This window comes from Salmo trutta, chromosome 5, assembly GCF_901001165.1.
Source record: "Salmo trutta chromosome 5, fSalTru1.1, whole genome shotgun sequence".
Classification (NCBI taxonomy): Eukaryota; Metazoa; Chordata; class Actinopteri; order Salmoniformes; family Salmonidae; genus Salmo; species Salmo trutta.
This window is the reverse complement of record NC_042961.1, coordinates 52,400,174-52,420,614: the sequence shown is the minus strand read 5'-3', so window position 1 is coordinate 52,420,614 and position 20,441 is coordinate 52,400,174. Positions and strand designations below refer to the sequence as shown.

The following is a 20,441-nucleotide window of genomic DNA, read 5'->3' as shown; positions in this document are numbered from 1 at the left end:
AATAAATACCACATTTTACATTTAAGTCATTTAGCAGACGCTCTTATCCAGAGCGACTTACAAATTGGTGCATTCACGTTATGATATCCAGTGGAACAACCACTTTACAATAGTGTATCTAAATCTTTTAAGGGGGGGGGGGGTTAGAAGGATTACTTCATCCTATCCCAGGTATTCCTTAAAGAGGTGGGGTTTCAGGTGTCTCCGGAAGGTGGTGATTGACTCCGCTGTCCGCTGTGTGGCACCTGATCTACAGACTCCGTCTCAACTGTTGCTGCTCCACACCAACCAAATAAGATGCTGACTTTCTTGACAGAGTGACTATAGCCATACAGTAACGTTTTATTTTTTATTTTTTTTACAGCTGACAGAAAGAGTTGTCAATGCTTAAATTAGGGGGGTTTAAATATCCCTGAGGCCTGAACTTGTTTGCCTGAGGCCTGAACTTGGTTGCCACCCCACCAGGACGCTTTGGGACGATGATATAAGAGTAGAACTGAGACCCCTAGCCCCTCTGCTCGTCCCACCCCACCCCACCTTCCAACCTCCAATTCCAGCAATTCCACTTCCCACGAATCCCAAACAACCATTACCTCAAACATAATGGGACAAGAATAACACACATTATCAAATATATTCTATTTTTTAAATAGCTCTTCAAAATAGATCTTCAAAATACATTTCAATTCAAAAGATGTTCAATGGTGCTGTATATCAGCAAATACAATTCGATTTTTGAAGCCAGTTCCCAATGCATTAGGAATGGTTTAGATTCTCTAGACTTTTACCAGTGCCGCTTCTTCAAGTCACCAGATTTTCAGATTCCTACAGATCCCCATAGCAACAGGGGTTGAGAAAAGTCTTTATTCATCTCTTGTCATTTACCACACAAACATACCATGTATAAGTGCTACCAAGTGCACTGACAAAGACTGCAGAGGAAATCAAAAAGAGACAGAACACTCCTCTCCTCTCTCTTTAGCCACTCTCCTCTCCCTCACCCCCTCATCCAACAGAGTGCCACTAAGAGGAGACCAGGGGCCACTTACTGGCCTGTTAGAGCAGAGAGGCTGTGTCCCAAATGGCACCCTATTCCCTACTGCAGAGCCCGGGTCCTGGTCAGAAGTAGTGCACTATACCAGGGCCCGGCTCTGGTCAAAGGTATGCACTATTAAGGGAATAGGGTGCCAGTTGGGATGCAGCCAGAGCCTCTGGGGGCCAGCATCCTAAACCCCAGGCCTAAAATTTCTACATTTAGAGGATCAGGGGCTTTGGCTTGCCTTCGCTGCCATGCTGAATGAGTGCTTGGAGGGCAGCGGGCACACCTCCTCTGCCAGCCCAACTCTGTCTCAGCTGCCAGCCAACCCCTGGACACGAGGGCTGCCAACGCCAGACAACAGGTGGCACACCTGGTGGCAGCACAGAGCCCTCCTCATCACAGCCCCCCCTCACACTCTCACGTCTGATTACATTTGATTGAATCTTTTTTTTTTACCAGGTAGGTTGACTGAGTGAGAACATGTTCTCGTTGAAGCCAACAGCCGTGCAGGGACAGAGATGGAAGAAAACAGAGATGGGCCTATAGCTACAACACGCTACTGATACATCACAATGAAGAACGCTGCACTTTGTCTTTAACTCTGATCTGAAAGCAATTATTAGACAGGAAATCTGAAATGGACAAAATGCTCCAGGTTTACAATGTGATTTTATGTTCGTGTGCTGCTTATTTATGAGGCTGACCGTTCCAAGCCTTAGTACTGGCTGCTATTAAACACACTCACAGTGTTCAATCAAAGTCACAATACGTATGACAATGGCCAACACATGGACCAGCACTTGCAGAGAGTCATACCAACAGTTACACATTACTATTTGACATATTAATCAGCAGTTATTTCCATTCGTTTGCATCAGCGGTTTTATTAAAGGGCAACAGATGAAACACATTCCATTCCATTGTTCTATTCCAATCTATTAAACATAATTCCATGATATATCATTCTGTTCTGTTCCATTCCAGTGTTTCACTGTTCTATTCTCTGCCTGCGGCTTGACTGAGTGATCCTAAGGTTAAATGTCAAACCCACCGGGCCATCCACTGGTCACTAAAGAACATGGACAGGGCATCTAGAGCAGAGCAGGGCACAGCCTTCAGATTGCTTCAAATTGTGTGTGTGTGTGTATGAGAGAGAGAGGGGGGGGGCTTTGCAAGTACAGCAGTGAAGGGAGGTTCATTAATGTTCCGTGGGCTCTGTGATTAATGATTGCAGAGGGGATAAATTGGTTAAATAGGGGAGTAGGATTTACAGCTGAGCGCCTGTCTTATATGAGGGGGCGAGTGGGGGGGGGGGGGTCTAATTTCAGCAGGCGTGTCTCCTTAACTGCTTGGACCTGTCTAGAATCAGTTCATCCAGGGTAAATGCTAACCTTGACCATTAGGAAGTAAACACAATACTGATCTTAGATCAGATCATGACCTTCCTTTTGTCTTTTACTTCCTGATGTCATGGGCCCCAATATCCTGAGTTGTGACTTGTGACCAATGATGAATCTCTCATAAACTACAGCCTATCACTGGGACTATACCCAGGCACTGGTTACTGTGACAACACCCAATCACAGCTCTTGTAACTGCCAGACTGAGGATTACCATGTTGTCAAATGTGAATAATACCAAACTCAATCTAAGATATACACTTTCAGTGTGAATATTACCAAACCCTATGTAAGAGATGTGCCATTTATTTTTTCAGTGTCAACAGTACCGAACGCAATGTAAGAGATGTGCTGTATATATATTTTCAGTGTGATGTGCCATGTCATTGAATTTGTATTTAACCTAAGACAAGTCAGTTAAGAACGAATTCTTATTTACAATGACAACCTACACTGGCCAAACCCGGACGACGCTGGGCCAATTGTGCGCAGCCCTATAGGACTCCCAATCACATCCAGTTGTGATACAGCCTGGATTCGAACCAGGGTGTCTGTAGTGACACCTCTAGCACTGAGATGTAGTGCCTTAGACTGCTGTGCCACTCGGAGCCCTGAGTAATACAGTATTCCAATTGTTAGAGATTGAACGGGATCTTAAGCACTTACAAATTCATAACATATTGTATGAATTGGAATCCATAACATACTGTATCATACAAATGTTTTTTTGCAGGATGCAACATATCATATGAAATGGATGACATTGTACACAATAGCGCACAATTTTCAAGGGACCAGTTTTGGCTCGTGAATGCTACTTTCAAAACTACTGTCTGAAATTATACAAAACCTCTTTAAAGGGAGGTATGACTATAAAGTGTCAGTGTAAGTGTTGTTGCTGAGTCAGAATCACCAAACTCCTCTGAGCTAGCAGTTCTGTTCTGTTCTGACCTCATAAAACAGGATTCTGATATCAGATTATATACACACAGAAAGGTTTTTACTGCTGAAAGTGGCTTCACTAACAAGAGTGAGACATACTAAGTATCAGTAGTAAGACTATTTATCTTAACATCCACAATGAATAATACAGCCTTAGATACACAGAGTAAAGCATGGCAGAACTTCCATCCATCCCTCCCTCCATCTCTCCCTCCCTCGCTTCTTCCCTCCCTCCCTCCCTCCACCCCTCCCTTGCTTCCTCCCTCCCTTACTTCCTGCATCTCTTCCTCCCTTTCTCCATCCCTCCCTCTCTCCCTCCATCTCTTCCTCCATCACTTCTTTCTCCCTGTGGATTGTGACACCTCAGTGTATCCCATTACCAGACCATGGAATACCTGTGTGACCTCACATCTTACCACCCCCATGGAGGATGACCCATAGAACCCACACACTCACAAATACACACACACATGCTGACACACACACATGCTGACACACGTACAAATACTCAGAATGACACACAAACGGATGCAGTTTCTCACACACACACACACACACAGTACACACACAGTACACACACACACACACACAGTACACACACACTCCTCAGCCCTTCCTACTGCCTCCCAGGACTCATAGCTCCACTAAGGTAGTTTATAGAAGCCTCCCTACATGGACACAGCTTCTGGAATAGCAACTGCCATCTGATCTCACTACAAGCTCTCTATCTCTCTCTCACCTCGCCTACACACACACTCTCTGTTCCGTTGGCCAGTTCAGTTCTGTCTTGCATTCACTTGCAGTGCGGGCAGTGTCAGACAGACAACTTATATCAGTGAACAACGTATTCTCAAGCAAGTACCATTGAACTCTGGTCCCACATCTGTTTGTGCTGCCTTTAGTCCAGTGGTCGAAACACTCATTGTCAAATACTCAAAAATATTTCTTGACTCTCATAGACACATTGTATAAGCTTGTCATAAGAGATAGATGGGACTGTGATGTTAAAGGACAGACCATTGGTGGACATCTGGATTAAGAAAACAATACCACATCTCCCCTAATCTCATTCAGTGTATCCTATTGGCTACATTCTGTATTTGCCCCTTTTTTTGCACTAACTCTCTTTCACTGACACATAACATGCACACATATGCATACAGACGCCATACACACACACTTTCACACTCCTCACATACGCTGCTGCTAGTCCCTTTACCCCTATCTATATGTACACTACATACAGTACCTTCAGAAACCCCTTGACTTAATTACACATTTTGTTGTGTTACCGCCTGAATTTAATAAATACAAAATCTCACCCATCTACACACAATACCCCATAATGACAAAGTGAAAACATGTTTTTAGAAATGTTTGCAAATTTATTGAAAATGAAATACAGAAATATCTAATTTACATAAGTATTCACACCCCTGAGTTAATACATGTTAGAATCACTTTGGCAGCGAATACAGCTGCGAGCCTCAGCAAAAAAAGAAACGTCCCTTTCTCAGGACCCTGTCTTTCAAAGATAATTCGTACAAATCAAAATAACTTCACAGATCTTCATTGTAAAGGGTTTAAACACTGTTTCCCATGCTTGTTCAATGAACCATAAACAATTAATGAACATGTACCTGTGGAACGGTCGTTAAGACACTAACAGCTTACAGACGGTAGGCAATTAAGGTCATAGTTATGAAACTTAGGAGACTAAAGAGGCCTTTCTACAGACTCTGAAAAACACCAAAAGAAATATGCCCAGGGTCCCTGCTCATCTGCGTGAACGTGCCTTAGGCATGCTGCAAGGAGGCATGAGGATTGCAGATGTGGGCAGGGTAGTAAATTGCAATGTCCGTACTGTGAGACGCCTAAGACAGCACTACAGGGAGACATGACAGACATCTGATGGTCCTCGCAGTGGCAGACCACGTGTAACAACACCTGCACAGGATCGGTACATCCGAACATCACACCTGGGGGACAGATACAGGATGGCAACAACAACTGCCCGAGTTACGCCAGGAACGCACAATCCCTCCATCAGTGCTCAGACTGTCTGCAATAGGCTGAGAGAGGCTGGACTGAAGGAATGAGCGTTAAACCGAGGCCTGTACTCTGGAGCGGGATCGATTTGGAGGTGGAGGGTCCGTCATGGTCTGGGGCGGTGTGTCACAGCATCATCGGACTGAGCTTGTTGTCATTGCAGGCAATCTCAACGCTGTGCGTTACAGGGAAGACATCATCCTCCCTCATATGGTACCCTTCCTGCAGGCTCATCCTGACATGACCCTCCAGCATGACAATGCCACCAGCCATACTGCTCGTTCTGTGCGTGATTTCCTGCAAGACAGGAATGTCAGTGTTTTGCCCTGGCCAGCGAAGAGCCCGGATCTCAATCCCATTGAGCACGTCTGGGACCTGTTGGATCGGAGGGTGAGGGCTAGGGCTATTCCCCCCGGAAATGTCCGGGAACTTGCAGGTGCCTTGGTGGAAGAGTGGGGTAACATCTCACACAAGAACTGCCAAATCTGGTGCAGTCCATTAAGGAGGAGATGCACTGCAGTACTTAATGCAGCTGGTGGCCGCACCAGATACTGACTGTTACTTTTGATTTTGATGTGTTCGGGGACAAATTATTCCATTGATGTTAGTCACATGTCTGTGAAACTTGTTCAGTTTATGTCTCAGTTGTGGAATCTTATGTTCATACAAATATTTACACGTTAAGTTTGCTGAAAATAATCGCAGTTGACAATGAGGACATTTCTTATTTTGCTGAGTTTATATACATCTGTGAGCCTTTATATATACAGCTGTGAGCCTTTATATATACAGCTGTGAGCCTTTATATATACAGCTGTGAGCCTTTATATATACAGCTGTGAGCCTTTATATATACAGCTGTGAGCCTTTATATATACAGCTGTGAGCCTTTATATATACAGACTTGTGCCTTTATATATACAGCTGTGAGCCTTTATATATACAGCTGTGAGCCTTTATATATACAGCTGTGAGCCTTTATATATACATCTGTGAGCCTTTATATATACATCTGTGAGCCTTTATATATACAGCTGTGAGCCTTTATATATACAGCTGTGAGCCTTTATATATACAGCTGAGAGCCTTTATATATACAGCTGTGAGCCTTTATATATACAGCTGTGAGCCTTTATATATACAGCTGTGAGCCTTTATATATACAGCTGTGGGCCTTTATATATACAGCTGTGGGCCTTTATATATACAGCTGTGAGCCTTTATATATACAGCTGTGAGTCTTTATATATACAGCTGTGAGCCTTTATATAAGTCTCTAAGAGCTTTGCACGCCTGGATTGTACAATATTTGCACATTCTTTTTTAAATTCTTCAAGCTCTGTCAAGTTGGTGATCATTGCTAAACAGTCATTTTCAAGTCTTGCCATGATTTACATCAAAACTGTAACTAGGCCACTCAGGACTTTCAATGTCATCTTGGTAAGCAACTCCAGTGTTTTAGGTTATTATCCTGCTGAAAGGTGAATTTGTCTCCTAGTATCTGTTGGAAAGCAGACTGAACCAGGTTTTCCTCTAGGATTTTCCCTGTGCTTAGCTCTATACTGTTTCTTTTATCCCAAAAAACTCCCTAGTCCTTGTCAATGACAAGCATATTCATAACATCATGCAGCCACCACCATGCTTGAAAATATGAAGAGTGGTACTCAGTGATGTGTTGTATTGGATTTGCCCTAACATAACGCTTTGTATTCAGGACATAGAGTTCATTTCTTTGCCACATTTTTTGCAGTTTTAATTTAGTGCCTTGTGCAAACAGGATGCATGTTTTGGAATATTTTTTATCTGTACAGGCTTCCTTTTTCACTCTGTCATTTATGTTAGTATTGCAGAGTAACTACAATGTTGTTGAGCCATCCTCAGTTTTCTCCTATCACAGCCATTAAACTCTGTAAGTGTTTTAATGTCATCATTGACCTCATGCTGAAATCCCTGAGCAGTTTCCTTCCTCTCCGGCAACTGAGTTAGGAAGGACGCCTGTATTTTTGTAGTGACTGGTTGCATTGATACACCATCCAAAGTGTAATTAATAACTTCACCATGCTCAAAGGGATATTAAATGTGTGCTTATTTTTACTCCTGAACTTATTTAGGCTTGCCATAACAAAGGGGGTTGAATACTTATTGAGTCAAGAAATGTCAGCTTTTCATTTGTAATGACTTAGTAAACATTTCTAAAAACATCATTCCACTTTACATTATTTGGGTATTGTGTGTAGGCCAGTGACACAAAATGTCAATTTAATCTTTTTTAAATTCAGGCTGTAACACAACAACATGTGGAAAAAGTCAAGGGGTTTGAATACTTTCTGAAGGCACTGTCGATACCTCAATTACCTTGTATCCCTGCACGTCGACTCGGTACTGGTACTCCCTGTATATAGCCATGTTATTTTCTACTCACTATATATAGCCATGTTATTTTCTACTCACTATATATAGCCATGTTATTTTTAGTTGTTATTATTATTCGTTATTCACTTTGCCAATATTCCAATTTTTATCTTTAACTTATCTTTAGCTCTGCATTGTTGGAAAAGGACCCGTAAGTAAGCATTTCACTGTTAGTCTACACCTGTTGTATACAAAGCATGTGACAAATAAAATTGGATTTGATTTAAATGTATATCTATTTCTCGACCAACGCACACAGACACACACAGACACACACACACCATCAAAGCCTACTTCCCTTGGCTCCCTGAGCAGCTTACAGGCCTTACAGAAAGACAGTATCCACAACAACAACCAGTGATCGTTTTCTTGATGGATCAATATCTACTACTCAAAGATAAGCTCTCAAAGCGTCCAAGCCAAGCCCTTGAACACTGACTGAGGTTGCACCCATAGTGCACTACAGGCCCATAGGGCTCTGAATCTGAATCTGGTCAAAAGTAGTGCACTATATAGGGAAAAGGGTGCCATTTTGGACACAGCCTATGAGAGTGATCCTCTTCCTAAGAGAATAAGTCCAATGCGGAGTGGTTCACATTACATAGGCCCCTATAAAATCCGTTTTATTTTTAGCCTGATTCCATTTCGTTTTTCAACAATTTATTTTTCTCCGTTTGTGTTTCCAGCTTTCCGTTTCCCCCAGTTTTTTCAGGTTTTCACGCTCAAAATCACACTTAAAAAAAGAAAACCAACAAAATTGGATGTTCTCAGTCCACAACAATGCTTAAACTGCATCAGGAGACCACTTTTGAGGTCTGGGATAAATGTTTTTTTTGGGGGGGGGTGTAGTTACCCTTTAATGGGAGTGCCCACCAGCAAGAGAGTGTTGTTCGGTGTTTCTGTAACGCTCATATGATTGCAGAGTTTGCAAAACAAACGGCCACTGGATTGATGCAAATAATCATGATATCATTCTGCCAGGTACACATAAGCTACTTTGTAGTTAACATTTAATTGAGCGCAGATTTTATAGAGCCCCAATTGCATACTCTGGGTTTTCAGCTACTAACTGGCTAGCAGGCTGAATAACTGCTTGGCATCTCAGTAGCTCATCCTAACACTATGCTAACCTATATATAACCTATTACATATAACGGCAGCAGCCTCAGCCTCACATTCTGGGTTTCTTAGAAGAGGAAGGTGTAAGTTTACCATCCACAGGGGAATGGCCTCCCTGATCATATTAAGTTGACGTCTGTTGTTTCTGAGTGTGAAACTGTGAATAGTCCACATCCTGTCATCACTGTGGTGATGAGGGCCCTCCTTGGCGAACTTAGCACTCTGTGGTGTAAATTTAAGTTCATTTTTGTTTCGTTAGGGAGTAAGTTCTTAAAGAAGTGTTTATTAGGCTAATATGTGTTTCAACTTAAAGCTAAAGTGTTGCGTTATATAATATAGTCTGTAAACTGTGTCTATTTTATGTTTTGCCTTGGGGCTTGAGTGCCTCCCGAGTGGCGCAGTTGCCTAAGGCACTGCATTGCAGTGCTAGAAGTGTCACTATAGACCCTGGTTTGTTCCCAGGCTGTGTCACAACTGGCCGTGATCGGGAGTCCTATAGGGCGGCGCACAATTGGCCCAGCGACGTCCGGGTTAGGAGAGGGTTTGGACGGGTAGGCTGTCATTGTAAATAAATATTAGTTCTTAACTGACTTTGCCTAGTTAAGTAAAGGTTAAATAAGATGCTTAATAACGTTATAGTAACCTTTTTTTATTGCATCAGTTACACAGAACTTTAAATAAAGTAGAAACGTACAATAGACTATGCCTTCTTAGGCTTACGGCACTTTCACATAAAAGTATTGGATCAAATCATATAAAATAGCTCCCTAGCTCTCTATTTGCAGAAAAGAATGGCTGTGACAGAGGTAAGGCCAGAGACAGGACAGGGTGTGTGAAAAGGAACTGTTTACACCTTCCTCTCATCCATCATCCTTTCATTCTGAAATGGTTAGGCGGCCAACGTTCAGATACAATATATCACACCACTGTAACGTGCTAATGACACTAGTGGCTAGTAAACTTAGTGACAAAAAACCTTGCCTTGAGACCTGAAGACTTGTGTTAGCGCCTCGTGTTAGGCTATTACCTAGGCTTTAGCTCAACGGGCTAACACAGTCTTGCGGCACTGGTTCGAACCTTGGTCAATCGCACTACCTCACCACTTAGGACCAAGTGAAATATCAAAATCCGACCCTATACATGAAGGTTATATAGATAAATATACACCCAAAGTCAAAATGTACAAGTCACTGGCAGTGGCAATAAACTAAAATGAGTGTGTCGTCCATTTCTGAGGCCGTATCATATTCAACAGAGTCACAGTGTGTTGACAAACACTTTATTACTGAGCCTGCCTGCAGCCAAGGGTTTTTCCACTGAAATCTGGAGTATGGGGCTAGAACAGGTGCTGAGAGCCTCTTTCAGATCCATTTCACCACGGAATGATGCAGCTTTCTATATTTATGATATCAGCTTCTTGAGCTGTTCCTTAAAGTGTGTGTGTGTGGGGGGGGGGGGTAAGCGGGGGTGAGTGTGTGTGTATTCTTGTGTGTGTGTGCACGGCTGACAGGCACATATCGACTTACGCTCTATGAAGATAAAAAGCTAAACAACAACTTGTTGAGAAACAGAGAAGGTGTGAGAAAGACTGTTGGAGAGGGAACTGGCCAGGAGGTAGAAGAGAGAGAGAGAGAAAGAGGGGGAGAGGGAGAGGAAGAAGAAGGGAGTAGAAAAGAGAGCGAGAAATGGGGGAGGAACAGAAAGTGTTCAGGAGTATTTTTAGGACATGTTTATTCGTGGGTCTGAAACGAACCGTTGGTGTACTTCTATACGAGCCCTGTCTCTCCTCTCCTCCATTCCTCCTCTCCTCCATTCCTCCTCTCCTCCATTCCTCCTCTCCTCCCGAGTGGCCATCTGTTGACGTCTCTCACCCTTAAGGCCCTGTGGGCTCCTGTACAGTCACTGTGTGAAGGAAACTGTCCCATCATAGCGAGACTGGGGAGTTCCATAGACTCAAAGTAAGAAATAGAATATAGAATGACTGACTTCTATGGACTCAAGACCTCCTATGACTCCCTACATTTCCTAATGAATGGTTGTATGCATATACACAGTGATCTTTTCTTCTGGTAAATGAATGGTAATTAAGTATACATAGGCCTAACCACAGGCCAAAGCTATGGGTGCCCAAATATAGAAATATAAGCCTATGACAGCTTAGCTGACGAACGGTCATGTATGGCCAGTAGAAGTTTGGTCATATGCTCAATGAATTCCCTATTGTAGTATGGTTGTCCCCATCCAAGTTTAGACCAGACCATAGAGCACATGCAGGCGAGGCGGACGTCATCGCTAACTGTCACATCAGACCATTTGACTTTTAGGTTTGAGAGCTAGAGCTCATTAAATGCACCTGTCAACCCCTTCGGCGAGTAGGGCAAGGCCAACTGATCGCTAAGACAACGGGCGGGCCCAGGTCCCTTCACAACTCTCTACTCTAGGCTACACGACACTTCCCAACACTGTTTCCACCTCAAGCACAAAATAATAATGGACACTCTCCCTCAGAGAGACAACTTGTAGTTTTGAGAGATAGAGTTTAAAAAGCATTCCGTTTCTAATATATAAACGTATTTCTCTATGTGTATAGGCCTGTTTTTATTGTGTAGGCCTAACTATTGACTGGTAGGCAGAAACATAGCTTAGGATTTCTGTAATTGGTCAAGTTGTGCCTATAGTGCATGTTGACCTGTTGGAAAAGTCGTGCGTAAAAGTCCCTATTTGTTGTATTGGTTAGCTTAAATATATGTGTGGGGGGGGGGGGGGGGGGGGGGGATATATAAGTGCCCCTGGCAGGTAAATAAGTGAAAGACAACAAATATCTAACTGTTCTGCTCATAGCTTCCAGAACTGAGAGGGGGCAGGTCCTTAGCTCAGCAGCTAAGGAGTTGGCAACCACACACTCTCTCTCTCGGTGGTTTATGCTGGTTTCATTTGACAACTTTAATAATTTTTAAAGGGGCTTTAGTAGCCTACGTGACATCAAGTTGGTTCTGCCCGTGGGTACTTGTTGAAATCATAAAACACGCGCAACGTGTGGGCTGGACTCAAGCCAGACACACAAGCGCCCGTAACGCACAACGGCCGCTCCAGCCAACACTCAACCGCCACAGTGACTTCACTCACCCACCGCCCGATCCCAAACGTGGCCTACCTTTCGCTGCTGTTTCTCCCAGGCGGGGTCCAGCAGTAGGTCCCTGTCCCACTCATCCTCTGGCGTCATGTACTGGTGTTCCTCGTTCATCATATAAGAGGTGCTGTATTGCGCTTGGGTTTCGACAGCCATCATCACACCTTGTTGGGGTTTCTAGTACCCCCCTCTGATTATGTAGAAAATAAACGAGAAGGAACCCTCCTTGGGCTTGAAGACTCGCTGTCTGTCAGGTGTGCTGGTCAGGAGAAAGAAGAGAGGCGGAGGCAGAGTACAGACTGCGGCGGAGGTGCAGCTCCCACTACCAGAAGCTCTGCTTGGCGGGTGCTTCTTTCCAAAAGTAGCACACGTGATGCACCCCAAAAAGTGAGAACCCGGGCGCACAGGTATCGGATTCACCCTAAAAAGGTGCAATGGGCGGGGTTGTGGTTGGGGAGATGACCTATCCTGGGGCAGGGAGGACTGAGCGGGATGGAGACGTCAATCGCACCGCTTACTGAGATAATTTATAAGCAAAAGCTTGTGGAGTGCACCTGTTGCCTCTGGTAGGCAGCAGTATCCGGGATCCTTGGTACATCTGTCCCCTACACAGTAAGCTTAACCTCTACCCTTACCCTAACCTTAAAGGGCAATAACACCATTTTTCAACCTCATATTCATCATCATCTCATCATATTAATCATCTCCAGCACCACATCAACATACACTACATGATCAGAAGTATGTGGACAACTGCTCCTTGAACATCTAATTCTAAAATCATGGGCATTAATATGGAGTTTGTCCCCCCTTTGCTGCTATAACAGCCTCTACTCTTCTGGGAATGCTTTCCACTAGATATTGGAACATTGCTGCGGGAACTTGCTTCCATTCAGCCACAAGAGCATTAGTGAGGCCGGGCATTGATGGTGGGTGATTTGGCCTGGCACGCAGTCGGCGTTCTAATTTATCCCAAAATGTGTTCTATGGGGTTGAGGTCAGGGCTCTGTGCAGGCCAGTCAAGTTCTTCCACACTAATCTCAACAAACCATTTCTGTATGGACCTCGCTTTGTGCACTGGGGCATTGTCATGCTGAAACAGGAAAGGGCCTTCCCCAAACTGTTGCCACAAAGTTGGAAGCACAGAATCATCTAGAATGTCATTGTATGCTGAGTGTAGTGTTAACATTTCCCTTCACTGGAACTAAGGGGCCTAGCCCGAAACATGAAAAACAGCACCAGACCATTATTTCTCCTCCACCAAACTTTACAGTTGGCACTATGCATTGGGGCAGGTAGCGTTCACCTGGCATCCGCAAAACCCAGATTTGTCCGTAAAACTGCCAGATGGTGAAGCGTGATTCATCACTCCAGAGAATGCATTTCCACTGCTCCAGAGTCCAACAGCGGTGAGCTTTACACCACTCCAGCTGATGCTTGGCATTGCGCATGGTGATCTTAGGCTTGTGTGCGGCTGCTCGGCCATGGAAACCCCTTTCATGAAGCTCCCGACGAACAGTTCTTGTGTTGACATTGCTTCCAGAGGCAGTTTGGAACTCGGTGAGTGTTGCAACCGAGGACAGACCATTTTTACACGCTATGCGCTTCAGCACTCAGCAGTCCTGTTCTGTGAGCTTGTGTGGCCTACCACTTCGCGGCTGTATGTGTATGTGAAAATGTTGCATTTCTATCTTTTGTAGTTAAAAAGATTGGAAATACTTTTCTGTCATCAACCAATTAGTGGACAATCAGGAGGCAATTAGTAATTACTGCCGACTCATAATTGTTTAAAATCACGATGCATACCGCTGACTTAAAATCTTCCTCTATCTTTTTTATTACAAAACATAGAAATGCGCCATTTTCCCATAACGTTGATGTTGGGGTGGTGCTCAAGATGATGAATATGAAGTTGAAAAATTGTGAAATGTCCCTTTAATCATTTAAAATTTCAACTGCAGTGAACTGACTTCTGAGTTGGGACATCCCAAGGATTCCGTTTAGACTTTCGCTGTCTCTCAGGCTCTATACCCTTCACACCGACTGCAATGATAAATACAGACCTCAGATAACTTAATGTCTCCGTACAGCTACATCTTGTCCTGAAGATACAGATGTGTCATTATAAATCATACAGACGCAATGTATCTTATCATTTTGAATCGAGCGAACTGACTGGGATACGCTTATTCCATCCATTTTCACACCTGTCCTCTGGGACCCCCAGCCGTGCTATGTATTTTCCATGTATACATTCCATATGAATGTCAGAAGGCTAAACAGCATAATACATTCAAACAAAGTGATTTAGGCCTACAGTATAACATATACCTCAAATGTTTTCTCACAAAAATATAATTAAATGGCACATATCACTGCTTATTAAAAAAGTGGCTACAAGTTTTTTGCTAAAAGCTTTTAAAATTAGCCTTATTGTGTTTAAAAAGAGAATAAAACATGACGTTTATTTTAAAAACTCATTTATTTGGGAATGCCATGCAGACGGTACAGTGCCTCAAGACATAAGCAATGCAAGGAGAAAGGGAAGTATACATTATAGTAAATTGGGTTATTCATTAGTCATAATACATTATGGGCAACATTTTCATGGTGAAAAATCCTTTAAAACTCATCACCTGGCAGTGTGATTTAATTGGACACTTATTCAGCAATGTGTATTATAAAAAGGCCACTGTTCATGCCTTGCTTAGCATAGTAAACTAGTTTAGGCACTTTCTGATAATGCACACTGAAGAAAAATGTCAAATTAAAATCACACCGCCAGATTATAATTCTAGGGTTTTTCTAAGGTTTTTCTGTGAACAATTTTGCACCGTGGAAATGTCCCCCTTCATTTCCGTCAAGCATGCTGATTCTTTGTTTAAGTTTTTCCTATAGATGTGCTTAAAGTAACAAATGACTCAACATCGATCCATTGCAAAACATCACCGCAACAATCCAGTTTGGTGTACAAAGATGCTCTTTCTCCCTAAAAATGTCTCCTCCAACACCAAGAGAAATGAAATCCCTCAGAGTAAGATCATAGGTATTAGATAACAATAAGAGCTAGCACTACATCAAGCTGCCTTTATACTGTAGTAAGTCTATATATAGCTTCTTCCCTAACCAAATGTAATCACACACCATTACACTGTAACTACTCTTGACTGGGCCCAGATTCTCAATAAAGTCAACTTAGTTACAGCGTAGTTACAAGTAAGTTCTTGCTTGTGAGAATGTAATATTTGATGTGACTAGTAAGCATTTGGGCAACAACGTTATTAAGTGTGACCGACAGTAGACTTGGTGTCGACCCAGGGGTGCAAAACTGTGGCCCAATTCCAATTCTGTCCCCTCTTTGAAATGTGCACTCATTCACTCGGTGAGGATTTAAAACCATGGGGTTGGTATTGGAGACATGGTATACTTTGCCCCCCCCCCCCCCCCCCCCCCCCACGTCCTTGAGGGGGAGTGAACAAGTGCACACTTCAGGGAACGGGGTGAGCATCGGAATTGAGCCTCTATGTGTAAGGCAGCCTTGATGGCTTCCCTGTCCTGTGCTGTGAAGAGAGGGAGCAGCCATGAGGTTGTCAGTCAGTGTGAGCCAATAGGGAGCAGACCAGAACTTCATGGCTGGCTACATTTACTCAAACACCAGAGAGAGTCAGACTCCTCCACACATCCAGGTCAGAGTGAGAGGGGACTGTGTGGGAAAGAGCATCACATCCTGATCATGGAGATTTAAGAATCAGTTCTATTTCTGTGAACCTTAAGGGGGGGATTTGTATCGATTACCCTCATATCGAATGTATTAAAATGGGCTTACAAGTTATTTTGGGAAACGAACACAGGCATAACATTAACCGTTTTTTAAGAGGGATATTGGCCAAAACGCATCAAAAACCATCTAGTGCAGTGGTAGACTACTCAGTTTATTTTGTGCAGCACCAGTGTTTATGACTTTCGTGTAGGGCCCCCCATGGTCAGGATAGAAGAGTTAGGGAACAGGGATGGATCAGAGCTGGAGATCCCTACATTACCAACTCACCTTCCTTCCATCCATCTATCCTTTCCTTAACTTCATTCATTCATAAGACAGAAGTGGAGACCAAACCCTCTCCCCGTCTCGTCTCTGCCCCCCACCGGCAACGCACTACTCAGCTGTTCAGACCACATGGCGGACAACTCAGATGAGTGGGTGTGTGTATTCAATCATCTCAACAGAAGGAGGAGATTCAGATATACACATTGCAACCCACAGGTACAGCGGGTTGGTGTAGGGACAGCAGCTACCTCGAGGAGAGAAATAGTCCCCATACCAAAGAAGTCCTATAGGAGTCCTGAGATTACAGTGAATCTGCAGGTAGTTGGGCCCTTACTGGGCCGGTCTGTCTTATAGGACGTTTTTGATAGGGCGAGAGGGCCATAGGGAACTCGCTGTTAAAAAAACCTATTCCAAATGTTATCCTCCAGAGCAAGGTGAGTTTATCGGATTTAATTAGATAAGTTTGACTTGAGTCATTCAACTGCAAGGAGGTGGTGAATAGTGATTAAACTCCCATACACAGCCATGGCAAACCCAGCATCACAGTTTTAGCAAAGCAAAAAAAACTCTCGCCCTACAAAGTCTCTGATGAGTTTATACTCTGTCCAGCCGTGTGACGCCACTAGGCCACCATACACGGTGTCCGTTGTCATTCACTAGGTCTCTATGGTTACAGCCATAGCCAGGGGTGGGTGTGGCAAGTTGGGGGCTGCTGATCCACAGAGCCCAGCCTAGATCCAAGATGGCGGCAGGCGGCGGCGGCAGCAAGCTGTGTACGGCGGACAGGCGCAGAGGGGGATGGGTTGGGGGGGAGAGGCGGCGAATACGGCGGTGTAGGAGTCACTAGCGGGGGCGGGGGATCCACATGTACCAAGCCTCAAAACACCAACGACATCACACACACACACACACACACACTCTCTCAGACACGTAGATTCAGTGAGACACTCACTCTTTCACCTACACGGTCTCTGGCTCTCAAACATGTACAGTCACACACACACACACAGTCTCTCTCAGACACACATCAGCACGACAGAGAGACTGACAGCCCAGTCACTGTAGGTGCTGCATGGTGAGAGACAGGACAAGTCACTGGAAGTCTGGTAGAAGACATCACAGCGTGAGCAGTGACCCCCAAAAGAAGCCCCCCGGGCAATGTCAACGCAGGTGAGAGGGGGAGCTACGGAGGGGGGGTGGGGGGTGGTGATGGCGGACGAGGAGGAGGGGGGGAGAGGGGGGTTTCGGTCAAGGCACAGTCAGAGAGGGGGACAGTGCTGTTTCATTACCTTGGTGGAGAAGATTGAGTTCCCACTTCCCATTTGCCTGCGCGACGTTTATTGTCTTCCCCCTCTCACCTCACACCTGCTGGGTGGTGTCTGGGCGGCCGGTACCTATTTCAGTTGGAATAGTAGGTCAGTATGTATGGGGCTTTGGACAGAGAGCAGAGTGACATGCACATCTAACACAGACAGACACATGTTGTTGGTGGTGAGGTTGTTGGGTAGGAGCAGACATTTGCACCCCCCCACAGTCATTCTATCTGTGTGCCTCTCCCCAGGTCTCTGATGTGTGTGTTTGTCCACCCATTGTTAAAACAAGGAGTCATCTGCAAGCAAGTAATGCGCTCCACTCTACTCAACATTGGATCTGCAATTAAAATGGCATGAAATCGACACTAGTTTGGCACAAAGTGGAAATCAAAAAGATCAGAGGTAACGGAAGCTGTTTCCAGACATGAGCGCATGGTAACAGCATGGTAACACAGTAGATGCCTTGTTGATGTACCAGCGAGGGGTTATTTCCCAGTTATCTCTTTCCTCCTGAAGTATACACTTGTTCACAACTTCCCACATATCTTAAAAACATAGGATTAGCAGAGGCATGGCCTAGAACCCTCAAACTCAACTCCGGACGTCAAAGCCTGATTTACACCTGGGACACCAGGTGGGTGCAATTAATGATCAGGTAGAACAGAACACCAGCAGGATCCGGATCCCTCGTAGGGTCAGAGTTGAATACACCTGGCCTAGGAGTTGGCACCATAAAAACATCCTCATTTCAGTCATTTCCTCTCGCAGCAGTAAAGGGAAGTGAACAAGTGCACAGTTGAGGAGAAAATGTATATTATTGTCACGCACCCTGGGTCTGTCTGACTGTGCTATAGGCCTAGAGTTTGGGTGAGGCTGGAGAGAGGAGCGCTGACCCCAGACCAGACTTACCCCATCCACGAGGCAGACTAGGGGGGGGGGGCACACAGACGCTACTCCTCCTTTTCTCTGCCACCCTGGTCCCCAGTCATATGGGTCTGGTCATTACAACAAGGAAGGAGAGACGGGAAGGAGTAAAAAAAGACGAAAAAAGACATAAAAACAAGAACGGGGGAAATACATCCGAAACTGAGTTTTTTCTTTTCTTCACAGTAGTCAGAAACATTCTTTATTTTTTTTTTTAAATGGTGGGTATGTGTAGTATACATATTAAAAAGCATGCCTTTTTTCTTTTTGTTAAAAAAAAGAAGAAATATTTTAAATAGTTCTAAAAAATATGGTCAGAAACAAGGCAAGCAACAAGCATAACAAGAAAGGGTGTTTTTTTTCCTGATCGTCGAGATCCCACAGATGAAACTGTGTGTGTGTGTGAGAGAGAGATTATATGCAAGATAAAATACTAAATCACTAAAATCACAGGGGAAAGAGGAAGGACACAGCGGGGTACGGGGGTGGTGAGTCGTCTTACAGCGGGGTGCAAGGATACGTCGGAGCAGGGCGACTGAAAGATACTGCTCCATCTCTCATCATCGTATCATCGGTGTGAACGTTACCGCACCACAGAAAAAATCATCACGTCACATTATCCTAACCCTTTTCCCTCCATCGCAGATTAAAAAGATTGACTTGGAAGAAAAAAAGCACTTCAAAAAGGAGATCTTCCCTCCACTATATGCACTTCACACAAAGCTTAGGCACAATGTTAAAGGACAATTCCACCCAAAAACAATATTTTGGTGTTTGCTTCATTAGTCCATTGTTGACATAGTCCCAAAATGTTTTGCTTGTCAGCAATCACGTTTTCAAGATGTGTAACTTTCAAAACGCTGCATCATATGATGCAACATGGATCATACAGGGATGATCTGTATTTTGAAAGTTACATATCGTTGAAAGTCCCAAAATGTTTTTGTCAACTTATGTCAACAATGGATTAATGAAACAAACACCAAAATATAGTATTTGGGTGGAGTTTTCCTTTAACCTCATTGAAATTCTCTAGCAAGTCTAAAAAGTTAACTTACTTATAAATCCATAAAATAATTCATACTTGATCTGAGGGGTTAGAAAGTACTCTTCATCGACCCAACAACCACTTACATTACAAAAAAACAAAACTAAAATAATTCATACTTTAAAAGGCCTCTCAAAATGCACTGATGCAGTAAGACTCTAGTAGTACAGTACATAGAAAACTTTGTCCCTAAAACGTGTCAGTCTTCTCCAAACTATTGACCAGGGATGGGGTCAATTCCATTTTAAATTCACTGAATTTAATTGAAATGGACCCCAACCCCGCAACTGACACTGACTGATAAACTGTATGGATAGACTGTATGGATAGAAGGCAGACCATTCATATTCTAACCAGCTAATCTCAGTGCTCCCTCTCGTTGTCAGAGGTAGGTAGATAGACTGAATATTAAACCCTCTATTGTTTCAGTGGTGATCCCGGCATTTAATTTGGTTTACCCAGGCTAAGGTATAGACAGAGTAAATCAGGTCAGAAATGCAGCAGTGTCTTTCAGTGTTGTGGTTACAGCGGCGTGGGGGAAGGAGGGAGGGGGTCGGAGAGGGAGAGGGTACTTTCATATAGTACAGTGTGCCTATGTTCCTCCAATCTCCCAGGGGTGAGCTAATGAGGGAACGTGGCAGCACGCGTGGGGGTGTGTGCGTTACATCGTAACAACAGAAAGCCAACATCACACACACACACACACACACACACACACACACACACTCGCACCACAGTCCCGACGCGTACAAGACACACAGACCCCTCCAACCCTGGAGCTACGTAACACACCACAGCGCAGACAGTACAAGAATCGGTTGTGATATTTTTGACCTCATCTCTATGTTGAAGGAATGGACTGTCTGCTACTGGCACCTGTCTACCATTGAGAGTCAATAGATAAACACTGTGTGGTGGTAAGGTGACAGAATGTCTTCCCTTCTTTAACTGCACTGTTAGTGTGGTACCAGGACCAAGTTGGGGTTGGGATCTTACTGTAGTCAAGGGACAACTCCTAAA

General features: G+C 44.0%; 1 protein-coding gene and 1 long non-coding RNA gene across 2 annotated transcripts in view; both read right to left on the bottom strand.

The window, feature by feature from the left end:
- actn3b (actinin alpha 3b) overlaps positions 1-12,439 on the bottom strand; it is a 60,070-nt gene extending 47,631 nt beyond the window's left edge. The window contains exon 1 of the mRNA XM_029754182.1: positions 12,116-12,439. Within this exon, the coding sequence (XP_029610042.1) occupies positions 12,116-12,250 (135 nt within the window). The 5' untranslated portion in view covers positions 12,251-12,439. The remainder of the gene's footprint in view (positions 1-12,115) is intronic.
- A 2,115-nt stretch (positions 12,440-14,554) lies between these two features.
- LOC115194470 (uncharacterized) lies at positions 14,555-20,441 on the bottom strand. Its single transcript, XR_003878368.1, has 2 exons — positions 18,359-20,441; positions 14,555-17,530 (listed from the first exon to the last, which is right to left on the bottom strand). It is a non-coding gene; the product is annotated as an uncharacterized LOC115194470 (long non-coding RNA).